This window comes from Carassius gibelio, chromosome A18 (genome assembly GCF_023724105.1).
Source record: "Carassius gibelio isolate Cgi1373 ecotype wild population from Czech Republic chromosome A18, carGib1.2-hapl.c, whole genome shotgun sequence".
NCBI classification, from domain to species: Eukaryota; Metazoa; Chordata; class Actinopteri; order Cypriniformes; family Cyprinidae; genus Carassius; species Carassius gibelio.
In genome coordinates this window covers 10489570-10516982 of record NC_068388.1, presented here as the reverse complement: position 1 = coordinate 10516982, position 27413 = coordinate 10489570, and the positions used below count along the sequence as shown (strand labels likewise).

General features: G+C 36.4%; 1 protein-coding gene across 2 annotated transcripts in view; it reads right to left on the bottom strand.

Moving 5' to 3' along the window:
- LOC127934279 (N-terminal EF-hand calcium-binding protein 2-like) overlaps nucleotides 1-27413 on the bottom strand; it is an 80371-nt gene that overhangs the window by 39658 nt on the left and 13300 nt on the right. For both annotated transcript variants that reach the window (XM_052531554.1, XM_052531555.1), the window contains exons 3-5: nucleotides 10555-10663; nucleotides 6888-6913; nucleotides 6530-6627 (exon numbers count right to left, since the gene is read on the bottom strand). In XM_052531554.1, the coding sequence (XP_052387514.1) occupies nucleotides 6530-6627; nucleotides 6888-6913; nucleotides 10555-10663 (233 nt within the window). The remainder of the gene's footprint in view (nucleotides 1-6529; nucleotides 6628-6887; nucleotides 6914-10554; nucleotides 10664-27413) is intronic.

Below are 27413 nucleotides of genomic sequence, written 5' to 3'. Positions count from 1 at the left end.
TGATAGAGCAGCACATAGATGGAATGGGGCATCTCAAAACAGTATGTTTGAGAGTAATCAACTCGATCTGTGGAAATAATGCTGGAGTGCTCTGGGGAAAAAACTGAGAACTCAGTCTCATATGAGAGGAGAACTCAGAATTCAGAGTAGCATGTTCATAGGCGACCTTTCTTGGAAAAGGGGAGCGCTGCTAAATTACCATGAGAATCGCCCAAATAGCCCCTCATGTTCAGGGAAGTGATGCTTGAAGTGTATAAACGAATACACACTGGCTGAATAGAGCCCAAGGAACCAAGGTCTAATCATCTCAAGAAAGGGAACAAAGCGGAGCGCGTAACCCTTACCATACAGGATTTCAGAAAGTGCGCAGAATTTTGCGTGCACACTTACCACTTCGTGGATTTTAGAAAGTGCAACTAAAGCCCCTTTCACACTGCCATTCCGGCAAATACACGGGTAAAGTGTTCCGGCAATTGTTCCCTGGTCGCTAGATTTTGCACTTTCAAACTGCTAGTGATTACCCGGGATATGTGCATGCTTTCACACACAACCCGTAAAGATCCCGTAACGACACGTGACATCAGGGTGTGACGTGTAATGTATGAGTCGAAAACATTAGGCACATTATACTTTCACTGAAGCAAGCAAACGATTTTGGCGTCAGTGCGGAAAGTGAGGAACTAACTGATCTCTGCTTCATTACAGTTTGCACATATTTTTTCATCGCGAACATTGATCTTCCTTCAAAACAGCCAGTAAAAGAGTCGCGTGATAACAATTCTTATGCCGAAACTGATGGATGCGAGAAGAAAACAGCCTCTTTCATTTCTTTTCGATCTCTGAATGGAGATCAGGGAGAAATGGAAGGCTCACCTGAGCTGGAGGGCTATGGTCAGAAAGACAACGCTCATCAAGGCGGCCTCACGGTGTCACCTTGTTAGCGCACTTTCATGGCAAGTCCAACTTTGCAGTGGAGCCATCCATAATGGGTCACAACGAGGTGTCCCCCATAGCACCCCCTAGAGGACACATTTCAGAACTGTTTCAAATACTGATAATATAAAATGTTTCTTAAGCACCAACTAACTTTTTAAAATATAATAAGATAGATTACAGTTATGCATTGTCATAGATTTGAATATATTGCTGTTTTTCCTGTATTTTTAATCAAACATATGGAACTTTGGTGAGGACGAGCTTTCAAGACAGAAAAAAACAAATGTAAAACTGGAATAATAAAGTTCCCTTTCCCCCTCTATACCTGCCAAAATCCCTTCCTGTAAGCATAATTACTGTTTGCCACGTGGCAGGCTTATTAATATTAACCCTGGCATCAAACAAAGGCTTCAGAGTGCACTGCACAGCCAACCTGTTCAAAACATGACAGCTCCCAGCATAGCATCCTAATGAATTTCTGCATTTACATTTTAAACAACAGAAACTCCCACAATAACTGCTTTTTTTATCCACTGGCAAATGTGCTCACTTCGGCACATGAAAAAACACAGGTTACATTACTTGAAGCAGGCTGAAATGAGCTGAAAGACATGAAACTGAACTGCATGAAAATGATTTGAGAAGAGATGATAAGAAATTCAGTCTATTTAAACGTCTGTCATTGTTAACACTGCTAAACCCAAATCTTAGCCTAAAATAGAAAAAAAAAAACTACAGGGATTGAATTGAAGAGTAAGCATTCTCTATTTGAAGACTTAACAAGAAGCACAGTGTGTGAATGTCTGGGCAAAGTCCAAGTGCTTGAACTAAGCAGCAGCTAATTAGAAGAGCTCATTAAAACTGTGTGCAGGACAGGCGAATGAAAGATGAAATGTGTTTAATGAATTCTTGCTTTTCTTTTATTCCTATCATCTTTCCTCCAATAGCGTCCTGCTCCAGTTGCTAAATGGCCAATTAAAACATGTTCTTGAAGTATTAAGCTTCAACACACTATGGCACGGGTGATGATGACTCTTTTGCGCTTTTGAAAAACAATTGCCTTTATTTATTTGCATGATAGGATTTTGTTGGGTGGGATTTGGTTAAGACACTTCTGTTCACTTCCTGCAGATTTGACTTCAGTAAATGTTGAACCTTTTTACTTTCTTTTCAGTTGCAGAAAGTACAGTACATAAAAGTAATGGTTTTTTGACATTCAGCTTAATTGGTATCATTCTTCATATTTACAACAATAAATCATGCATCTTTTGTAAAAGACAAAGAAAGCTCACATCAGGCAATGGTATAATATAGTCCATCTGCCATCCTATCTGTAAGTTTGTAATGATCTGTAGTGCAATCAGTAATCTGATATTTTGAACATGTATAATTCGTATGTTCTCAGGAAATGCACTGACACTAAGTTTTAGAATTGTTCTGTTCACTCGAAAATACACAGAAGACAAGCGGCAAGCCGGTAACGTCAAGATGATGTGCGAACGACAAAGCAGTTGCTCGTAAAGATAACATGAGTCCGCTGACAGTGAGTGCGGGTGTTTTCGTCTCAGTCGGTGGCTCTGATCTACTTTTGCTCTCTTGCTCTGACAGGTTGAGACAGAAAGAGAGAGCTGTCCTCTTTTCTCACATCAGTGCTCTTCTATTGAGCTCATTTGTTCAGTGGGATGTCAGCAATTGCGGTTGAGAGACTTAATGAGATGCGAGGTTGAGATAACAGAGAGAAATAATCTTTCTTTCTCCAAGCATTCCCAAAAGACAAGCTGCAAAAAAATAAGCCTCTGAATAAGCCACAGTTAAAGTGTATGCCAATGTAATGGAAGAGCATAGATTTGAATAGAATTTTGGCAGTAACAGTAGTTTTTTTTTGGGGGGGGGACAATGCACAGGATAGACCAATGATTGATCTGTGCTACTCTTAATAAAATAATTTATATAATTAAGTAGTTATTAAGTCATTAAAAAACCTATAATAACTAAATATTAATTATTTCTAATAATACATTTTGTTATTTTTTTTACTAAAACTATTATTTATATAGCTTTTTAAAATATTGCAATTTTTTTGTGTGAAAATCTGAGAATAAAAATATAATTTTAAATTGGTTCTGCATTTCAGTTATCCTATACGGTACTTGCATAAACATAACCTGTATCAGTATTTCTCATAAAAAGGCAATATCAGTTGATTGCTGCTATATAGTGCAAACCAATAACCAGATTTTAACAACAATAATAATTATTATTATCAAATTCAAATACATTTGATCTTATAATAAACGTTTTTTTAAAGATTAGTTCTTTATTGTCATTTATTGTATTTTATATATATATATATATAGGTAGATAGATAGATATATAGGTTGATAGATAGATAGATAGATAGATAGATAGATAGATAGATAGATAGATAGATAGATAGATAGATAGATAGATAGATAGATAGATAGATAGATAGATAGATAGATAGATTTTTGTGAATACACAAAACATTTTATTGTTTAGATTTTTTCCCTATATTTATATTTATTAATGAATTTATTTTATAAAAAAATATTTATATTGTTTTTTTATTATATTTTATTTTTTTGTCTGAAAATCAGAGGGGGAAATCAGTTGATTCTGCATATTGGTTTTCATTTACTTATATAACATACAAATAACCTGTATGAGGGTTTATAAAAAGGCAACACGAATGAGCAAACTCAGAGCAGGAAAAAACAACAACAAAAAAATAAAAATAAAATGCAGAGTACAGCAAGACTGCTTCCAGTGAAGAGGGGATATTGCTGTCTATAATCTATAAAAGATGTTGGCCCAATGGCCACACCTCAGATCAATTCACCATGGAATAGTTAAAGCATCTGATCCAATTAGAGACCATAAAAATAATTATCTAGTCTATACACAGCACTTTAATAATCAAAATCTGCTTTAGGCGTCTGGGAAATGGGTTCACTTTATTTCCACCATTGTCTCAACAGAAGTGTGTCCCTCCATACACATTACACACAACTAAAAATCCACACAAGCTACAGTGCAAATTGATGCCTGGTGTGCAAGAACATGAATATTTCATAGGCTGTATGAAAATAACACATTTACATTAATAATTAGCAACAACCTTTAACCTTCTCCAGATAACAGAGGACTAGATTTTGAGTAATGAAGAGGCGTAAGGGGACACTTATCAATATCAATGCCTGTGGCAAACATCACTTTGATTTTAGGCTATTTGATTATCCGCCCTCAGACAGACATCAATCTCATGGATCTGCTACTCAGCTAGTGGAGGGGTATGAATCTCCAGAGATGTGGCTGTAATGGAGAAAACGGTGAATAAACAAAAGCTGTAGCTTTTGTTACTCAGTGTAATGTCAAAGTTCATGTAATGGGGAAGAGAGGTTACAGAACGCTGTTGTCACTCCAGTCCATTCACACACCATGTATATTTATATATAATATAAAATACTTGATTACTAAACTGTTGTATAAAAGTGTGTGATATTACTTCATTGTTAGTAAAATCAAATAGATGTACATTTTTAACAAGCTGATCTCTCAGCCCTAACATATTCTACAACAATGCCATCTTCACTGCAGGAGAGACAGCCCTGTGGTTTTGCTACTACCATATATTAGATAACAGTTGCTGTTACACCAACACTTTGCAGAGCATCTGGTATATATCACATCATCACTACTGCGTGGATGACACTGTCTGTCTCTCCTTCCATCTCATCCACTCAAATTCACACACACAAACTCATATCTACAAACCCAGTGCAACAAGGAAAAATGTACTGGCCTTATAAAGAGCTGCTTTGTGCTTGCTTTTGTTTATCTCTACTATTATACTAGCGTATTAGTTTGTAAGATACAACTTGTGCTTCTTGCTATGTTTGTTTGTCTTATAGAACAAAAACACATAAATGAAATAAATAAATAAATGCAAAAAAATAATGCATGAATAAAACATTCTGTCTCTCATTTTACTTTCCTTTTTCAGACTTTTTTTATATCCCAAGGGTCCCTTAAATATGATGTATTTATGTATTAAAGATCAATTTTAACTGTGTGAGAAAAAACATGAAAGACAACGTTTACAAAATTATATACAGTATATATATATACTGTATAAGCATTACTACAAAAGTAGTGATTAAAACATTATATTTAATTTGTAAACTATATGTATATTTTATTTACTAACTATTAGAGTTATAATATAATAAATAATATATAAATATAATATATAAACCTAAAACTACGTTAGATAAATAATTACAAATAAAAATATAAAAACAAAACAGTAAAATTATCAAATTCAGAATTGCGATAATAAACAGATTAAATGATATCCCAAACTCGTTAACTTTTACAAAAATACATTGAGTAAAATCTATCTCCATAGGACCCCTTTGCACCCACACTTCTATATTACATTCATCTATACATTTAACAACTTATTTGAATTGAAAATGATGCACAGGTAGGAATGCAATGTCTGAAGATGCAAAAACACAAGCAGAACATTGCTGTGTTTGCAAGAGAGAAATACCGTACAACAGAATCTCAGGTGTGGCAGGAAAAATGATACAGAGAAAAAAAAGATTGAAGGAGAATTCAAAGACAAAATTATGCGCTTACACTAACAATTGTGAGTGGCTTTGGAAGGAAAGCATCTGTTGAGAACAGAAATGCAAATATAGACATGGTGAAGAATCACAAGGTATAATAATTTGCTTTCTGAAATCAGTGTAGGGTTTGCAATCAGTCAGCTGGATTAAAACAGAAGTGTTTGTCAATAAGAGTGTTTTGGATCCCAGAAGCCATCGCTGTGAAGCTTACATGTGCACAGACAAAACAAACACTAATAACTGTACCCAAAATGGGCTATAAATTTTTAAAGGGAAAACTCAGTTTGTATCAGGCCAGATATTTTACAGCTAACACTCAGCCAGGTATTTAAGAAGTCTAACCTGCAGTATTAACAAGGACCTTAGTAACATCAATTACATTCTCCAGCGTGCCGTCAGGGAGTGTGAAACACAAGAAGAAGGGAAGAATATGCTCAGAGACTGATACAAGAAGAGCTGGAGGAAAAAGAACAGAGAGCGACTGGGGTTTTACATCTTCTATAAATCAGATTACACACTCAGTTAGAAAGGAAAGAAAGAGAGAGGCACATATTGGTGATGGCCACAGCTCAGTAATCTGAAGTGCTGTCTAACTGAGCACCAGCTTGCTAATGAGAAGAAAACCACAAACAGAATATGCAAGCCAAGCTTTGAAATGAGAGGTTATATTTAGACAAGTAGGAAGGACTGCAATAACATGCTCCCAGTCCTCGCTCAATATCTGTCCCTCATCTGAGGAAGGATTAACTGGAGTATGCTTATAGGAAATACAGTACATAAGATTCAGGCTATGATTAAGGAGCAGACGTTAAGCTAAACCAGTGAAGTTTTAATAGAAATATTCAAAAATCTGAATACATGCTACTGGACCTTGTACTGACAAAAATGCAGAAGGCCACTGTAGCAGAGACACTTTAACCAGTTTTTGGCACACTAACCTTTTTGGTGAAGTCCATGGCTTTGAGAATGGCCAAGTTGAGTGTCTCTAGGGAGGCCAGAACACCTTCATAGTCCCCCATGTGGTTGGCAAAGTAGTCTAATGAACAGAGAAATGAGCCAGAACTGAATTATGCATTTCCTGAAAACTCACAAACAATATGGAAACTGCCAACGAAACTGATCTAAAAAAATCTGTTAACAGATATTAGAACTGAAATCAGGCTGAATGAATAGATCTAGGTCCATGTACTGTCTATCAGAAAATACTCTACACACATCTATTCAAATGAAAATATTTCTTTGCAAAGAAAATTCAATTCCTTGCTATTCTTAACACACCAAAATACTGATACTCACCGCATAGTTCCTTGGTGTCAACATTACTAACACATCGCAGGAAGCATACAGAAAAAGAGAATAGAAGAAGCAGGAGAAGAAAGAGATAAGAAACAAGGGAAAACCCAGCACAAATCAAGTGTTACATCTGTGTCCTACAAGAGTGGTTATACAGAATCTCACTAAACTATCTATTTATATGGATCTTAAAGATAACACTACACAAAACTTAGAAATATGTGATTTTTGAAACCAGTACCTAAGCAGACCGCAAAGTTATATGCGCCATCACACTGAATTAATCAGCCAATTTGACACTGATCTAGAACTAATGAATGGAGAGATGCATATATTTTATGTTAGCCAACCAATCAGAATGAAGTCAGAACAATTTTTTATATTATTTGAATGTTTCAGTATTTTTCATAGACTGTATAAAAACATGTACGTAGTGTCCGTGATGTCACCCATACAGTAGGTTTCAAAAGATAGTTTTTGAAGCCAAAAGTAGGCTGAGCCGACCTTCACCATCTTGGCAGAGCATCTCCACCCGTCACTTCTGGGTTATCGAAAATGGCCAAAAAGGAGGGTGCTGGTTGCTGAAACCACGCCCACCTAGCTCGACCAGTCCACCAATCCACCAGTCACTCAAGTGGCCGCGTCTCTAATTATGCAGAACTTTAAGGCTTAATATAATTTAAACAGATGAGTTATAAAAGAAATCACCCACCTCATAGTTGTTATGAAGGGCAAAATTAGCTATATAGAACAAAATATTTTTTTTGCAGCTGGCTTTAAACATGTTTTTTTTTTTTTTGCTGTAAAGTTGGGCATTTTAACATGGGGACTAGGAGTATATGGGATTGACTCCCTTTTGCAGTCAGCCTCTAGAGGCCACTCGATGAATTACAGTTTAAGTCACTTCCGTATGGGCTTCACGAGAGAGCGGGAGATTGCCGCTTGGTATTTTTTTTAATACATATGACGTTTTGCAATTTGTATTGATGCCAGACTTAATTGCATATGAATAATCATATATTTTAGGTTGAATTTATCAAGTTCTAAACAAAAACAAAAAGGAGAAACAATCAGATGAGATGAAGCATTTACTATTTTAAAGCATTTAATAGACTGGATTATCCAAAAATAGGTAATAAAAAATGGTTATTTAAACTTTTTTTTTATTCTTAATTACTATGGGGATACAAAAAGTACTTATACTGTACACTAGGCACTACTGGAAAAAAAAGAGGAAAAAGAAAGAGAGAAGCATGCTACAGAAAACCTTTTTTTGTTTCTTCTACTGCCCGGTTGTTACACTTTCTAGGCTTCATCCTATCCTCTCTCTATCTTTTTTTGCTATTGGACTTTTCATCTCTCACTTTTTTATACTTTCCTTACTTGTTAAAATGGAAGTTCCATCGGCAATGGGAATCACAAAAAGATATAAAGTATGACAATTACAGGTGTAGGGTGGGCACTGAGAGTGAACACGGTTAACAATCCTTTCTCCTTTCACTGGTACTGAGCTCTTGATGCCTGGCCTGTCAAATAAAGAGTACGGTAACCTCAGCGGAGGACAGAAGAGACGGGAAGAGATGCTGTGTATAAGAAATCTGAATGTCATGAGTCTCTCTCTCTCTTAGTGGCCTATTCTATTCATACCCATTAGCTCTGTGCAAGATAAGCTATAGTGATCAGATTTATCAGTGTGATTATTTTCAATCCAATATGTTGATGAAAGGATGGAGTCAACATTAAAACAAAATTGAGCCTATTTACTTTCTTGATGCATGTTCCTGTTCTCACTGTGAATGATTCATTTGTTAAGAATGATGTAAAACTGTGTGAATGTCAGTTTGATATTCAGATAAATGGAAGACAAAAGATAAGGGCTCATGTTTCATCTCAAATTCAAAACATAAGTGTAAATGAGAAACGAGCACAAGAAGGTGACATGCATAAAGCTCTCAATTTTCTTCTTCCGTTCAATCTTCACCACCTCAACCTCTCTCAGCACCCCCACCCCATCTTTTCCAGCCCTCCCCCCATCTCATCATCTAGCCCTCTTGTCTCTGTCCTTTTCTCTGAACCAATCCTTATGGGCTCTGGTGGTTCTCTATTTAGAGCAAAGGCTGTACGGGACCTGAAGAGAAGCGACCGCATCCCAGCAGCTGCAGACTTCCCCTCCTTTTTTACATAATTCATTCTGAAATGTGATTAAAGACAATACACACACACATAACTGGAGCTGCTCTGCCTCCAGAGACCAGCTCACACACACGCACACACCTATACACAAAAACACTGAGAAATAGGGTGCGTGGAACACAGAGAACAGAAAGAGAGAGAGATCTGGCAGCAGATCACTATAGATGAGACAGATGCATTCATGATGGCAGTAAGACACTTTCCAAACATAAAACTTTAAGCGAGACAGAAAGCGAGTAAAGCAATGTTTTGTGCCAAGAGAGGCAAATATATAAGCTATTCCAAGGGGTCTAGTCCCATTACAATTCAACCCCATCCCTTTATTATCCCTCATCAGTCACCATTGTCTTTCAGTTTTCCCCTTTTCTTGCTGTTCATTATCCTTAATTATGTCCACCACAACTGAAACCTGACCCATTTTTCTTGCCTGGTTCTTAAGAAACCATTACCTAAAGTCAGGGGTTAAATTGGGAACCAAGATCTGAAGATCCTGCCTACATGGTTATTTCTTCAAAAACTATATGCACCATTTATTTTCCATCTATGGCCCTGTCCTAGGCAGTGATTTTTATTACATATAACCAGACTTTCAATCTAAAAATGTGAATTTCTATCATACAATTAAATAAAATTAAAAAAACATTATAAAATATGTTAAATATTGTAACATGCAGAAGTTATCTTTTTTTTAATTCTATTGTGTGTGAAAAAATGGTTTGATACGTATAATTGATTATCCAATATAATAAATATAGTATTTATTCTTAATAAATATATTGTATCTACTTAAAACACATATTAAGTTTATTATTATTTGTCATTAGATTTATTACATTTAAATATATTTTTAATTCATCATATTTTTGTGTAATTTCCAGACAATCTGTAATAAAAATAAAAACAAATAACAAAACTTGTGAAAAAAATTATATATATGTATCTATATATCTATCTATATATCTATCTATAGATATAGATATATATTAATTACTTTAATATATATAAAAAGCTAGCTGTGAAATTAGCCTTAGCCAAACAAAAAAAGACAAAAGCAGACTAATTAAATAAACTAGAGAGACTGTGAGAAGTTAGATTTTTTTTTTCTTGCTGAAAATACACAGCTCCGAAACTGATGAAACAGTTACAGTGCTTTGCAAAGCACCTTGCATAAGGTGATGCATGCGCTCCAGGGGAAATCACCTCATCCATTCCCCATTCTCATCTCAGTCCTATTAAGATCATTCTAAATATAGCTTTAATGTTTTTACTGGAACATGTAACAACATTAACAACTTGACCAGGATGAACAAACACAAAGTGAAACGAATTTAAAAAGTTCCAATCAATTTCTTGTTATTACTTTTGTTATTCTGAATCAATCCCTGACAATTAAACTAATGTCATGTTGTGTCCTTTTTTATTGCCCCTCTGTTGTCCTGTATTGTGATTCACTGGCACTGTGTGTCTGTAGAATCACCTGGTGTTATCAGAGTCAATGGTGTGGAACAGTTTTTCCAGCTCCTCTTCATTCAGAGTCCCATCAGAGAAGAAAGCCTGGAACTCATCAAGGGAGAGCTTTCCATCATCTGCAAGGGAAACAGAGATTTTAGCTGCATGCCTCATTCATTTTTAACACCCCAGACAGTACTGTGTATCAGCACTGTGGGTATTTCTGTAACTACATCTTAACAGGCAGAACAGGCTGCCATCAGTCAGATCATCACAAATACAATCAGTATAATCTGTCTTAAATTAAAATACAACTACATGTGGGTTCCATAGACTCACATGGGGTCATGTTCCCTAAAAAGTGCGTGTGAACAAAGCATTCTATATAATATGCACAGAAAATGTATGGGTTTAGGTGTGTTTCTTCTTAACCCTTGTTCTAATGTTGAGGAATCTGGATTATTCTTAATGCGGGAACGAGAGCCCACGGTTAGTAATTAACACAATACATACCCAAACCTTTTCCATCTATAGGTCTTCTGCACAATATCTTCTGCATAGCCATCTCTCTTTGCAAGCATATACTTATTCAAGATCTCTGAGTAAACCTAGTGTCTCATAAGTAATTTTTATTACTCTGAATTTATTGTAACGTCATTTAGTTCAATTTCCAATACTTAAATATGGGGTGGATATTTTTTAATTAGTCTTGTGTACACCAATGCTACTTTTATGTTGATCAAAAATACAGTGACAGGAATGTTATAAAATGTACAATTTAAAATACATTTTCTAATGTCATTTTATCATTTTAAAATGTCATTTATTCCAGTCATTCAAAGATGAATTTTCAGCAGCCATTGCTTCAGTTTTCAATGTCACATGATCCTTCAGAAATCATAATATGCTGATTTGCTGCTCAAGAAATATTTCTTATCAATGCTAACAGCTGTGCTGCTTAATATTTTTGTAGAAACAGAGACATTTTTTTCCAGGACTGTTTCAGCATTGTTTGATTGCAGAAGTTCAAAAGAAGGACATTTGTAGTATTATACATTTGAATTAGATTAATAATGTGTCCCTGCTAAACAAAAGTTTTAATAATAATAATAATAATAATGAATACCTTACTGACTTTTTTTAAGGATCACGAATGATGAGAGACAGGAGGCTACTAGGTGGATATACTGTGGTGGCTTCTTCTATGGGGAAGGGTCAAGGCTGGTGAGAAAAGGGGGATGTTACAAACAGGAGTCTCAGCTGCAGTCAATGCTGGGAGAAATGAAATATTTATCACCCTGGATTCGTCCTTGGAGTTAGACCTGCACTTATTGGACAAACTACAGCCGAAATATAATATGAAAGCAAGTGAAGTCAATCAGTGGTTCAAAAGCAACTATTGGATTGTAGTTTCTAAATTCAAAAGCTTTTACTGGAAATGAGAACCACTTATGGCTTGTCATTTCAGTTCTACACCTCCAACATATGGCCATGTATTTATACATGACCTTTATCCATTCTGCTCTTTATAGAAAAACACCCTATACCATATCGGTGCATTTGTGTTTTTTTTCTTCCACCTCTATAATGTTCTCATTCTTTCTCTGTCACTATCACAGTTAGAAAGTTAAGGTGGAATGGAAGCAAAATAGCTTATATATGGAGTGTGTGTTTCTGTCTTTCCCCATCTCTATGTGATCCTGAGGAGCACGGGGAACCCAGCCCTTAATTAGGCAGTGACCCACTTTTCTTCTCTTCCTCTCAGTAAGGAGTGCTTGCTCAGGAAACAGACATTTACTTGCCCAATTTCCACATTCAGCATTGTGCTCTAGTGACAGCTGATGCGTAACAGTAACATTACCTCTGTAATACAATTTAATGAGTCAATAAACCTCTCTGCACTGGGTTAAGCTGACTAATTTATCTCATACAACCAGCATTTTATGTCAGTGATAATTGTTTGCATGATGCTGGTTAGAATTAATGATTTTTATCTTCTTGAAGAGCTATTTAAGAGACTGAACAGTCCTGCTGTGCAATTATCTCAAAATTGCTATTCTCACCTAAACTGCCGGTGGGCCACTGTAATGCTGCTTGGTGGACAGAAATGGTTTATCTTCCAGATAATGTGAGTGGCCTTTCAGGGGGATTTAAAAGTGAAAAGTCTCATTTGAAACCGTAAGAGCGTCATGACAACAGCAGCTTTTCATTTACTCAGAACTTAAGCCTTATATATATGATACATATATATACAGTAAAAAAAATGCAAAATGCTTTATCTCATAACAAAAACTGTCTTTCAGTGGGACTAAAGAGTACAAGGTTTCATTTGGTGGCGAGGAAAACAAACAGGCAACTCGAATGTTGCTCTGTCTTGGACGCAGGGTAAGCAACTGATCAGACGGGTTTGGGGAGGTGGAACTGGACCAAAAGGTGAAGTTTAGTTAATTTGTGTAGGAAGGGAAGTGTCTACAGGGACTGGACACTGTCAAAGACCTCGCTACTTTCAATGAAATACAGGCAATTAGCACTTTTCACAACCAATGGCTCCAGCACATCTTAGCACCTCCTTACAAACACGTCTCTTCCCATCTCACATCTCTCGCAACTCACACTGCATTTCAGGGGAGAACTGGGGTTCATGTTGCCATGGTAACCAAAAGAACAGGAGCAGACCTTTGGGATCATTAATCGTACATACGCTCACTCTCATCTTTTTCTCTTTCATTCTATTTGTCTCCTTTCCTTGCCTGCCCATATGTTCCACACCAGCAGCATTTGGTTGACTTCTGTAATCATATTAAAATGTTTGACCAATTAAATGCAATAAAATGCAATGATATAATTACATTCAATACAATAAAAATCACTCATTATTTTCATGTTACCATGATCAATGGCTGATATTAAAATTATATTTTGTCTAAATAAATGGAAAATAAAACAATATAAAACTAAAATCAGTCATTTGAATGATACAAGTAAATTTAGATATCACATCAGTTATGTTTAACTGGTTGTTATTTTGAGATTTGCTAAAGAATAACTTTAACTAAATTTATTTTTCAAAGTAAAAAACAAAGATCTTTAAAGCATGTTTTACTATAAAATAACTTTTTCAGTTTAATTCAATGTGTTACTTGCCATTTGTTTGTAATTCTTTGTGAAATTTCAGTGAAAATTGTTTATATATTATATCACTACATTAAATATAAAACATACTGTATATCTTATATCAAAATCGAACTAAGTTTAGGTTTTTAAATATTAAGCTTTTTTACTCTGAAATTGACAGTTTGATCTTATATTTTGCAAAATCTGAGAAAATATCCCTGATCCACACTCGTTTCAAATCACCTTGTAGTAGAAAAGTATTTATTCATTTACACTGCCCAAAGAAAACTGTCATTGTGTCTCTGCCCATGGTTATAACAACCTCCGTATGAATAATAATGCTCTTTCTGCATCAGAAACATGATCACATATTCTGTGACCCTTTTCTCATAGAGAATGATCCTGGAGATTGTTGGGAAACTAATGCAGAAGTGCACTGCCCAGCCCCCCTCTCCATTGCCAAAAGAGTAATAAACTCAAAAGCTAAACTAATATGAAAGTCGCACACTCCCTCTGGCCCATCTCAAAGACACCACTCTGAGAGTAATGATGGATGAACACTAAAAGAGCTTTTCACAGGCCGGTCAGCTTCTCGTGCTCAGAGACATCGATCATCATGGAAAAAAACTCGACCTACCTGCCTGTCTCACTGTAAGCCTTGTCTGTCAAAGCATCATTTAATCTGTCTGCCTTCAGATTGCCTGTCTGCCCGCCCGTCTGAGGTGCACACCGGTACCTTTGAAGTCTGTTGGGATTTTATTCAGGGACAGGGTGATTGCAGCATGAGAAGACCCATCAGCACATGATAAACATTTACCCAACTCATCCTCCCACTTCCATATGTCTCCAGCAAAGACATGTTTTGCTTACAGTGTAACTGTGCACAATGAGCCAAATCACAAATAGGTGTTACTGAGACTGCACGACATGCTCAAGCTCTCGGGTGGCATCTTACTGGTTTAGCTCTAATACAAAGACGGAAACAATCTCACTGATGACAAATGAGCGTAATTTAAAATCTGGCATTACAAGAACACAATTGGCTGTGCAAATAGAAGCTGTGTTACAACTGACAGGGTCCTTGAGGTGTTCACTGCTCACTATTCCCGAAGCATGAGAATGGGATATCCGTCGACGTTCACTTCATTTGACGAAATGTGTAAATTTGGAAACTTCAGTAGTGCATATTAGAGATATTTGAGGTATTATGACAAAATATACTTTATCATAAACTTGGAACATATTACACTATTATTCAAAACAATATCCCATCAATCAAACAAATGACATGCTAACAATTAAGGAACCATGTTTAAATTCCTCATTAAGAAGACATCAACTACTACAATAATAGCCCACTGCACTCTGTGGAGACGATAAGGGACGGCTGTATGAGAACTGATCCAGAATCTGATTGAATAAGAGTGAATCCTAATCCCGGCACCACTGACAGAATCAATTAATGCTTCATCTAGCAAATTTGATTCAATCACAATTCATTCAAATGAGTCATTAACCTCTGCTGCCTGAGTGGGCATTTCACATGGAAATCCTATTAGTGTGACCCAGCCACCAGAAAAGTGCATTAGCACAGAGAAACGAGGGCTACAAATCTGCAGATCTCAAAAGCAACGCTCTCAGAAGTACTGTGGCTCCGCATCAACCCAAGGACCTTCCCAAGAGAAACAGCCATGGAGAAAGTAAGACACTTTTTTTGTTGAGAAATGAGTCTCGCTCTTTAGAGCTCTGTCCACAGACCACCCACAGTTTGTTCACTGTCTGATGCATATTTCACACAAAACTGGCAAGCACTATCAGAAAATCAGCAGGACCAATCTGATTGACTGGCTGCTACGCAATTTCCAGAAGTAAAGTACCAGTCTGCCTGGAAATTGTGTCTCTTGGATCTTGCTCGATGTTAAAGGAATAGTTTCAGTCACCCTCAAGCCATCTGATGTGTACATTAGTTTTCATCTGAACAGATTTGGAGAAATTAAGCATTACATCATGTGCCCAATGGATCCTCTGCAGTAAATGTTTGCCGTTAGAATGAGAATCCAAACAGCTGATAAAAACATCACAATAATCCAAGCAATCCAATCCAACTCCAGTTCATCAATCAACATCTGACAAGGAAACAAACTCATCTACATCTTGGCCTGAGGGTCTTTTTTGGATAAACTATTCCTTTAAATCATAAAGGCATTTTAGACTTAACAGTATGGTATTCTTTAAAGCTGCTTTCAAATGATGTTTATTGTGAAAAGCGCTATACATATAAACATGACTTGACTAAGTGAATGGTTTGATCAGAAAAACAGGCAATATGGACCAGACTTCATGCTGCAAGTTAAAAAAGGAAAACAGTGCAAGTTATCTAACACAAGTTATCTAAGGATAGTGAGAGCAATATATCATTTAGCTTTAGTTGATTTGTTTTAATAAGTTTCCTGTCTCATTTTAATTTTACAAATCACAAATATCTTCAAACTGGAACTAGAGAGCCTGTTATAATAACAGAAAGCATAATTTCCTGGCTCTCAGACAAAAGAGGCCAATTCAGAAGAGTGTTGGATGCATATTTCCAAATGGAGCTTGTTTGAGTATGAGTGAGTGTATCTGTGGGCCAGTGGGAAATGGGTGGGGCTCTATTAGTACTGCACCATTCAAAGCAATGCCATCAGTCAAGGATGAAGAGTCTGCCAAGTGACTAATGTAAGTTCAGTCTGTTTTGTGGTCAATAAAGTTCATGAATCCCATCTCTAATGTAATGCAGACTGCAGTAAGATGAATATGCAGCTCACTGCTGCAGTTGGCTAATTATTAGGACAGAAGATTCATGACTGTGATCGCCAGAAGTGCTAAGGGACCATTAAAAAAATAAAACAACTAGCTTAAAGCAAAACCCTATAAATGTAGAAACTATAACAGGGATTTCCCTATTTAAATGCATTAATTAAAATGGATGTGATTGCTAATACACATCAGAAAAGAATTACAATGTTTGGTTTATTATAAGTATAAAATTATTCTCTTTATAAAAATACACATTACAGGTTTAGTGTTTTTTTTTTTTTTTTTTATAAAATCAAACAATTTTAGAAAGACCTCTGCATTGCACTAATATGTGGCACTGGCAAATGTCCACTTGGTATACACAGAGGTTCAATCTGGAAGAAAGCCATCCGGATTTTAAAAGAAGACAGACAGAAATTCACTCTTCAACATTCAGCATTAGTAGATGTATAAAGTCAGCAGGTGTTTTATCATTTCCATGTGTACGTTTCATTGGGAATGCATTTTTTAGGTATCCTGAGGGGTTTTGCTCTAAATGTTTCCTTGAAGAAAGATGGTTGAAAGATGAAACTTATCTCTCTGAGAACTTTCCTTCAGAGATCTATTATCTTTCACAATAAGAGAGGAATACATTTTTAAGAGGAGAAATTGTCTATAACTGATACAGGAACACTATCCAAGATAAACTTACAAAAAGTCCTCTTAAAAGGTGTTAAATTAAAGAATATCTTACCGCTAACTAATCACAGCTATTTCCACCAACTATCTCATTTTCTTATATTCATAAAGTGTGAAAAGAGTTTAGTAAAATAACTTCATCCCTGTACTGCAAAATGAGTCGTACTTGCTAAATTTACTTAATTAAAATCAGCTAATGCAACACAACTATTCAGCATTCTGTAACTTAATTTAATTGCACCCAATCCATTGAAATTTGTAAAACAGAAGTTTACTTAATCCATTAGCACTGAGACTACATTAATAATTCAGGCTGGAATGAACACAGCATTACTGTAACTGATTTCTAGTTTCCAGCACAGACTAAAAAAATTTGATGTGTACTTTGGAAAATGTTTTGGATGCAAAAATTATTGGCCGAAAATGGCACTGGAAAAGCAAAGACTGCTCAAATAACACACTGACAGGACATTTCTATAGTATGTATTGTGCAGTAACATGGCAACACTAGTAAAATGACGCTACCCTCTCATTCACTGATCTGCTCCCTGCTATGCTCCGCTCACATGTTCTGATAATAATAGCCCCTTACTGTAGGACTATACTTTTTTCAACATCTCTTCTTTTTGTGTTCCACAGAAGAAAGTCAACCATAAAGGTTACGGATGACACGAGGGTGATGATGAATAATGAGAGAATTTTCATTTTTGAAAACCGTGGAGTGGAATGTTGCTTAACTCAAAAGCAATTACTCTACAAATGCCAGTGGAGTGACTCTTTGCGCCTCCCGTCAATATCATATTTTACATATGGTAAAAAGAAAAGTGACATTTAGTATGCTAATGTGCGTTCATTTGTTAATGGAGTTAGGCTTCTTTGACATGTCTTAAAATATTGTTGTTTAGGACATGTTCAAGATATTAACGTATTTACAGTATATGAAGCCACTGTCCAAAATTGAAATGAATATTTATTATTATTATATTTTGTAACACTAATTCTGCACAGACATAAAAGTTTATAATAGTAATATTTCATATAAACACTATCCATTTGAAGAGAAGAGAAGAGAAGAGAAGAGAAGAGAAGAGAAGAGAAGAGAAGAGAAGAGAAGAGAAGAGAAGAGAAGAGAAGAGAGTTCATTGGAAGCACCTCACACCCCCACATTCAGCTGCGGCAATCAAGCAAGTCTGCCTTATTTCCACTGAGGATTGGAAATTCTCAATTAATTTACACTCTTTTATGCTTCAAGGGACTCGAGACAAAAATCATCTGGCTTTGGGTGAGAGCCCAAGAAGAAGTATTTATCTTTTATTATAAATATTTGTCTTTTATTTGATCATATATTTAGCATAATTGAACACTTCTGGGTCAGCTGACTTAAGGGCTCAGAGGATGCGTGAAAGAGATGGAGACATGGATGTGACCCTATATTGGGTTTCCACTTGATTAAAGCCTTCAGCCATCTGAGGAAACAAGCTTAGGGAGAAGATGATGGCACCATGGCAACATCAGCAGCTAGAGGCCTAATGGGATATAGGGATCGCAGTTTGCTGTAACCATGGGTAACTGGCTACAGGGAGGCTGGTATGGAAAAACATTATATATTACACACCACCCCTGCTGATTTCTGCGAAATGTGCTAGAACATTTGTAGATAGTGGCTTTGATGCCATGACTGTCAAAAGTGGTCAGTTTGAATTTACTGTATTTATTGTCAAGAATCGCAACACTAGAAGCTACAACAGGAATGCTTTGGGAGAGATCAACGCAGTGTTATGGGAGGCCTTGCTCTTAACAAACCTTATTTCAGTTACAGTTATTGACATATAGGCTGATTTATGGAGAAAGCTGCCACCGCAGCACCAAATCTTGCTTTCACTGTCCTGATGCAATGCAGGAGTTACGATACGATAAAACCATGAAGACTTTGAAGAGCTTTATGTAGTGAACTGATCGCTCTGTTGATTTCAATAATAGATCCCAAAGATTAATGGGCTATTTTACCGAAAATTTTTATTTACTCACTCTAATGTCATTCCAAACCCACATTTCTGTCTTCTGTGGAACACAAAATAGTTTTTTTGTTTAGTTTTTGTGTGTGTGTGTGTGTCCAAACAATGAATTTCCAACGCTGTTTCGGACCCCCCTGACATTCACTATATGGGCAAAAATAGTTCTGACTTTTACTATATGGGCAAAAAAACATATTTTGTGTTCCAAAGAAGAAAGAAAACCCCTTTTTCAGATCATAAGCTGGTCCTCTTACAAAAAGACACTCAGCTGTACAAAGCACACATTCAGAAACATTCAACACACATTGTTAACATACATAAAGGCGCTAATTAACTGACATTTAAATATCATTTAACAACGGACACCAAATATCACAAGCCTAGCTGCACATTTGGAGTCTGCCATATTATTAACAACTTAACTGGCTGTCATTAGTTAGAGCAGGGAAAGGCCACAAATTCACATATGCATGCAGAGTACCCTCACGATGGTAGTTATTACAAGAACAACCAGTGTGATATTATCATTATTAATGCCATATAAATGTATTCATGAATCAATAAAATGCCCTGCCTTTTGGCTACTTAATTTTGTAACAGTTGTTAAGATAAATTACATATTTTATAATTGCAATTTTGCAGTATTGCCAAATACACAAAGGACACTATATTAAAATACATCTGACACTCCCATTTTCTGTGCCACTACTGAATCTATAATGCAACAAAAATAAATGAATAACACTTCATCTGTATTTTGAGGTTACCTTATAAACTGAATCTGATGAGAGAGCTACCGGACATGATAAAAAATGTTTTTATTGCATTGTCTAAAGTGGCTGCTTTAAACAATAAAATAAGTTTACGTTTACTTACTTGTGTGTGTGTGTGTGTGTGTGTGTGTGTGTGTGTGTGTGTGTTTGTGTGTATACTGTACATATTTATTTCATATTTCCATAAGAGTTTTAAATTTGATCACTAAATAAAGAGAAAATGGTCATGGTGAAACTACAAAACATTTGGGTTCTCTGAAAAGCCCTGAAAGTGCTCTGTACAAGACATCCAGACTCCAAAAACATGTAAGTTCTCAGAGAAATTCACTAAAATATAATGCCCTCTACTAAGGACAAAAGTCTATTCTTGGGTCTCAGGAGGTTAAAACAGATGTCCAAAAGCAAGCATATGTTTGTATTCTCATCTGAATCAGACACCGGTTCAAAAGCTGTGTATGCAATCATAATCATAGTGGTAGGTCATCAGCAGGTGCTTGAGACCAGGACTGAGATTATGAACAAAGAGGTACATTTATGATTAGTACTGATTAACAGAGATGATTTCTTCATGAAGAGATTTTTCTTGGCACTTAATTTAACCCATCTTAAAGTCTTTACAGCTTTCCATAAACAGGAGCAAAGAGGTCACCCCTGATTCTAATAGCAGTGTGCTCGGTTTTGTGAATTGTGTGTTTGGTTCTTTATTATGAAAGTCAGAGGTGCCGTCCATGTGGAGAGAGGTTTTAACGGAAAGGTCAGGTCGATTATTCAGTCCCACATTTTACACTTTACTCAGGGGAGTAGTGTGATCAGATAGCTCTTTCTGTTTTAATGAAAATAGCATCTCAAAGCTCAAGCTGAGAGGGAAAAAAAGGAATTATGTCCAACAGGTAAACAGGCCATGTGTTTCTGCTGTGGAGTGTTTTGAGTCAAGCAGTTCAAACCCGGTTCCAAAAAAGTTGGGACACTGTACAAATTATGAGTAAAAAAGGAATGGAATAATTTACAAATCTCATAAACTTATATTTTATTCACAATAGAATATAGATAACATATCAAATGTTGAAAGTGAGATATTTTGAAATGTCATGCCAAATATTGGCTCATTTTGGATTTCATGAGTGCTACACATTCCAAAAAAGTTGGGACAGGTAGAAATAAGAGGCTGGAAAAGTTAAATGTACATATATCCGCTGGAGGATCAATTTGCAAATTATTAGGTCAACTGGCAACATGATTGGGTATAAGAAGAGCCTCTCAGAGTGGCAGTGTCTCTCAGAAGTCAAGATGGGCAGAGGATCACCAATTCCCCCAATGCTGCGGTGAAAAATAGTGAAGTAATATCAGAAAGGAGTTTCTCAGAGAAAAATTGCAAAGGGTTTGAAGTTATCATCATCTACAGTGCATAATATAACCCAAAGATTCAGACAATCTGGAACAATCTCTGTGCGTAAGGGTCAAGGCCGGAAAACCATACTGGATGACCGTGATCTTCAGCTCTTAGACGGCACTGCATCACATACAGGAATGCTATAATGGAAATCACAACATGGGCTCAGGAATACTTCCAGAAAACACAAACACAATCCACCGTGCCATATTTTTAGCCGGCTAAAACTCTATAGGTCAAAAAAGAAGCCATATCTAAACATGATTCAGAAGCGCAGTCATTTTCTCTGAGCCAAGGCTCATTTAAAATGGACTGTGGCAAAGTGGAAAACTGTTTGGTCAGACAAATCAAAATGTGAAGTTCTTTTTGGAAAACTGGAACGCCATGTCATCCGGACTAAAGAGGACAAGGACAATCAAAGTTGTTATCAGCACTCAGTTTAGAAGCCTGCATCTCTGATGGTATGGGGTTGCATGAGTGCGTGTGGCATGGGCAGCTTACACATCTGGAAAGGCACCTAGTTCTAGAACAACATAGACTGCCATCCAGATCTCGTCTCTTTCAGGGAAGACCTTGCATTTTCCAACATGACAATGCCAGACCACATACTGCATCAATTACAACATCATGGCTACGTAGAAGAAGGATGCGGGTACTGAAATGGCCAGCCTGCAGTCCAGATCTTTCACCCATAGAAAACATTTGGTGCATCATAAAGAGGAAGATGTGACAAAGAAGACTCAAGACAATTGAGCAACTAGAAGCCTGTATTAGACAAGAATGGGACAACATTTATTTTCCTAAACTTGAGCAACTTGTCTCCTCAGTCCCCAGACGTTTGCAGACTGTTATAAAAAGAAGAGTGGATTCCACACAGTGGTAAACATGGCCTTGTCCCAACTTTTTTTTTAGATGTTTTGATTCCATGAAATTTAAAATCAACTTCCCCCCCCCCTTAAAATTATACATTTTCTCTGTTTAAACATTTGATATGTCATCTATGTTGTACTCTGAATAAAATATTGAAATGTAATACTTCCACATCATTGCATTCTGTTTTTATTCACAATTTGTACAGTGTACAACTTTTTTGGAATCAGGTTTGTTCCACATGCAGTCATATTAAAAGTAAATGTCCTTTTTTGCAGTCACAATCTGAATTAGATTTGTTGGTAATACATCAAAAATATTTCTACATAGAATAGTGGGCAAAGTTTAAGGTTTACTTCAGGGAGACAGTCCCTCAAAACTGCATCCCTTGTGAGATTTCAGCGCTACATCCCACTGCACCATGAACACAAGCACTAGCACATCAAACATGATCCTGACATCAAGAGGCACTGAAGCAAACCTGACAAACAAAACCCTACAAACAAGACAAAGAATAGAAAGAACACAACAACTCCAGTAGAACAGCGTTGTTCCTGTTAACTATTAAAACTCATCATTTGTGTTAATCAAAATAAAACAATTAAAATAAATATAAATATTAGATGAAAAACGTGCTAAATATAATGAACATTTTAAATGTTGTTTTAAAATATGTTTAGGTTGAAGTACTAAAATTACTCAAACCAAAATAAAAGAAATTAAAGGTAAATAGAAATACAAAACAAAACACAAAAACTAGTAAGAATTCCAAAAGCATAAAGTTACTATAAAAATTATATAAAATATTAATAAATATTATCATATAGCATATAAATAACATTGTAGCATAAGATGTGATAGTACCGTGCTGAAAAGAATATCAATGCTCTTGATTGAGGCTGGTTTGTACTGGATTGACGAGCAGATCAGCAAAGTTATCCTGTTCAACAGCTTCACTATCTAATTTCAAATGAATTCGAATTGATGAAGCAGATATCAAGCATAATTGCAGTTTGAAATTGAATTTAAAGTATAATTTTTAACTAGAAAAGGAACATTCATCAAGAGAAACTTTGAAATATGGCTTGACAAGGCATTTGAAAAACAAATCAGTACATTACCTAGGAAGGCTTTACCCGAACCCAATCTCCTTCTCCTGAAGCTGTCACAAACGCCAATCATTTTACACAGTCAACTGCCTGTCACCAGAAACAAAGATCTCCCATAATGCCCAGGCACCACAAATACCATACCTCTCTAAACCTGGGGTGTATAAACTGTTAAGTCATTCACTCCTTGTGCTTATTTTAATTTCCCATTGCATATGATATCACATCGAGTCATATGAAGCACCTTCTCTGTTCTCCAGCTGCTGTGTGACCTAACTGATAATGCTGTCAGAATTCTGTGCATGTTCTCCTGGCAGACTGCACCACTGTGTTACAACTGGCATCTCCCCTGTGAAACAACTGCTAAGAGTGACAGTTAACATTGTGCTCCAGTACAATTCTTTTAGTACAAAACAACGACTTTAAAAAATGTATCAGGATACGCTACAGTAACCACCAATACCATAGTGATCACATTGCTTATGTATTTTAATCCTATTTAGTTCTGACAAGCTGAAGTGAAGGGGAACCTGGTGGTTAGCATACAATCTCAATTGAAAAAGCATATAAAAAGGCTTCTTTTTGATTCTAGCACACATACTATATGGACTCTGTACAATATCAACATTTTGACAGCATATAAAACATAAAACCTTTTAAAAGACAAATGTTTTAAATGCTTTGAGGCTCACGTACATTGGATATTTGAAACATACGAATAAATAACATTTATAAATATAATCTCAAAATGAACATACTAACTTCATAATGTACATTATGATTTTGTGATTCCTAAATTCACTTGTTCACCTGTAAATTCACTTGTTGCATTTTCATCCCTCCTTAAAAGCCCTAATTTAACATCCAAATCAGTCAGATCATGTAACATAAATGTCACAAAATGCTACATAGATCAAGACATTTAATATAACATTTGCCCCAAACATTTCTGAACACCACTCTGCATATTCCCTTCATGCTCAGTAAAAAAAAAAAAAGCTTAAGACATCTTGAAGAAAAACACTGACATGCCACATCAACTCTTTCTCTGTCATGCAGCCAAGTTTAGCACAAAGCGTGGGCCGCCAGGTCAGCCAGGTGAACTCCCCCGAGTCTCTGCTAACATCAGAAATCAACCAATCTCCACTGCCTCAAATCCAATCCACCTCCTCCCATAATGCCTTGGGACATCCTCTGAAAGCACACGGATTCCCCTCTAGTATGCTACTTCCTTATCTGCAGTGCAGTCCTGTGACTGTGGTGCTTTCTAGCACATTAAAGAGAGTGTTTCCTTTGATGTGGCAGTGCACGGTCGGGTAGACAGAGAAATGTGGGGAAATACCCTCAGTGCACACAGAACAAAGTATACTTCAACCGCTTCCTCAACTGGGCACAGTATGTGCTTATCTACTTTAAATTAAAGACTAGCACACATTCAAGATTTCTTTTTCATTCTCTTTCCAGTGGAAACTAATCAGATACTGTACCTCTTTAACCCTTGTGTTGTGCTGAAAATGCTTTCCCGTTACCGTTGCTGTAAATCTTACATTTTGCTACATTATCACTAAACTTGGATCTTTTTTCAACTTGTTTTCTTTTAATTAGCACGGGTTTCTTGTTTCATTTTGGAACTGACTGGTTTTAAGCTTCATTGATCTGAGCCGTGCACCTCAGTTTTGAGTGAAAAAAAATAATAATTTTGTGGATAACTGTGTTTACTCATAAAGTGAGGTGCATAAGCTAATATCAACTGCCAACTAAAATAGAAAAGATTGCTAAAAAGATTGAATCCAACATTTGGTAATAATATAGAATAACAAGACATTTTTAACACCACATGTGTAACAAAATTCCAGAAAAGTGCAAAAATTATCAATATTTTTTTGGAGGGGGGAGTTCTTATACCCTGTGTGAGCAAAGTCAATAAGCTTTATAGCAATGGGATAAATTAACTAGCATTTTCTAGAAAAAGGAAATCCATAATGACTGGAACACAACATGAGGGTTAAAAAAGTCAAAATATCAGCCTAACTTAATTAGTCTAACTTAAAGTTGGCATTAGCAGCAAGTACAGCAACGTGTAGGAAAAAAAGTGAGCTTGGGGTGGAGGTGGAAGACAAAATAATAGAAGAATGGCAACAAACCCAAATCTATTAGCTGGAGGCCTTGAGTATTTTTAATTAGTCATAGTCTCCTGGGACGGAACAGTGTGATTTGAACAGACCTGCGGGAACCAAACACATTTTCAAACACTTTCAAAAAGATTCCCTGCTGACTTCACTGTATTGCACTTTGCAACTGAATGAATGTAGCAAAGAAAGTTCTTCCCTGAATGTATTCTGGTGACTTTAAAGCTTCTCTTATAATATCTCATTGTATTATGGCAGATCTTCTGCAATAGCTTTCAGATGTGCGACAAAGGGAAGAACTTTTCAGAAAAAACTCGTACTAACAACAATTGTTCATGTTTAAGTAATTTGTGAGCGCCAGTATTTTATGCATTGCAAAAACAGACCCCGAAAATGCATCTAAAACAAAGATAACAAAGCACTACCTTCATAACCAACAGTGACTGAGATGCTATATATACTCCTCTGTGCTTTAATTAAACTTTCTCTAACTGCTGCCTCTCAGGAGCTGTTTTAGACCACTGTGAGGACTGATACAGTGTGCCCAGAGAAGCATATGGGCTCAAGATATTCATTTATCTTTCAGATCCATTTTTAAGGCAGCAGTTAGCTGGCATCAGACTGTGTTTTGCAGTTCAGAGGGACATTTCTTAAAGCGGAGATCTGTCCAGAAGCCCCAGTCAGGCTTTAATTAGTAGAGTGGGAATAGGAGGGGTCTCAGATCTCAGGCCAGCTTCCATCAAAGCAGGGTTCATCCTGAGGAAGATGTGAGAGCCGGCGTTCTCCTAGTGTTCTGTAAATGCATTCATAAATGAGTTGTGTTGGGACTGTGCCCACTGTGAAGAGCATTAGCTATGCCTGTGTTGTACACCAGAATAACTATGCTATGTAGACTTTGCCACATTAAATTTTCCTACTCATCCATTACAGACTGGGTGATAAGGCCCAGATCCAGTTTAAAAGATGAGAACAGTTGTTTACAGAAAGTATAGGACATACCCAAAGGCTCATCACTTTCTTAAAAAAAAAACTATAACGTATTTTATGCTATAAACATAATTTGCCACTTGCTATCAGGGAAGATTTATAATGATTTCTGAAGGATCTTGTGACTGAAGATAGGAGTTATATTATATCATATATTAAAGGGATCATATGATGCAATTTAAATTTTTCCTTTCTCTTTGGAGTGTTACAAGCTCTTGGTGCATAAAGAAGATCTATAAAGTTGTAAAGACTAAAGTCTCAAATCCAAAGAGATATTCTTTATCAAAGTTAAGACTCTGCCACTCGCTCCTAAAACGCCTTATTCAAATGTCTACGTCACTATGTGGAAACATTTGTGTAATGCCGCCCAAATGTTCACGCAAAGAAAGAAGTCGTGGTTTCAGTAACCGCAGTTAGTGTTGAAGCAGTCATGTCAGAGAGATGCTGTGTGTTTCTAGGTGAAAGCAAAAGCACTTTATTTGGCCTTCCAAAAGTAAATGCATTTAGGAGTCTTTATAATTAATTACAACAGAACAGCAATGCTTTTTATGGACGAATGTTTCATGAACATAGGAGAGAGGGTAATTCTGACTTTGCTACGACAATCTGGCACTTCAGAATCAGCGACTATGTTTTGTTATCAGTTTAAGTATTTGCTATTGAATGTTCAAATGCAGAGTTTTGTGTGTTCCGTGTGTGTGCACGCGTACGTGTGTGTGTGTGTGTGTGTGAGAGAGAGAGAGAGAGAGAGAGAGAGAGAGAGAGAGAGATGGTCACACACTGGGTCAGCTGTCTTATCCATCCGTGGCTTGTGTACTGCAAACACATACCGGCTTCATCACTGTGTCTGACACACGACTCTGTTCCCCTTTCGGGCTTGAACTGATGGTAAAACTAAGGACAATATTAACAGTCTTTACATTTATCATGAAAGATTAAGCTTGCGCTTATGGAAAGGGGCATTACATTTCTGATGAGTGCTTGATGTCTTCGGCCAATCACTATGGACTGGGTCAGTTGGCCAAT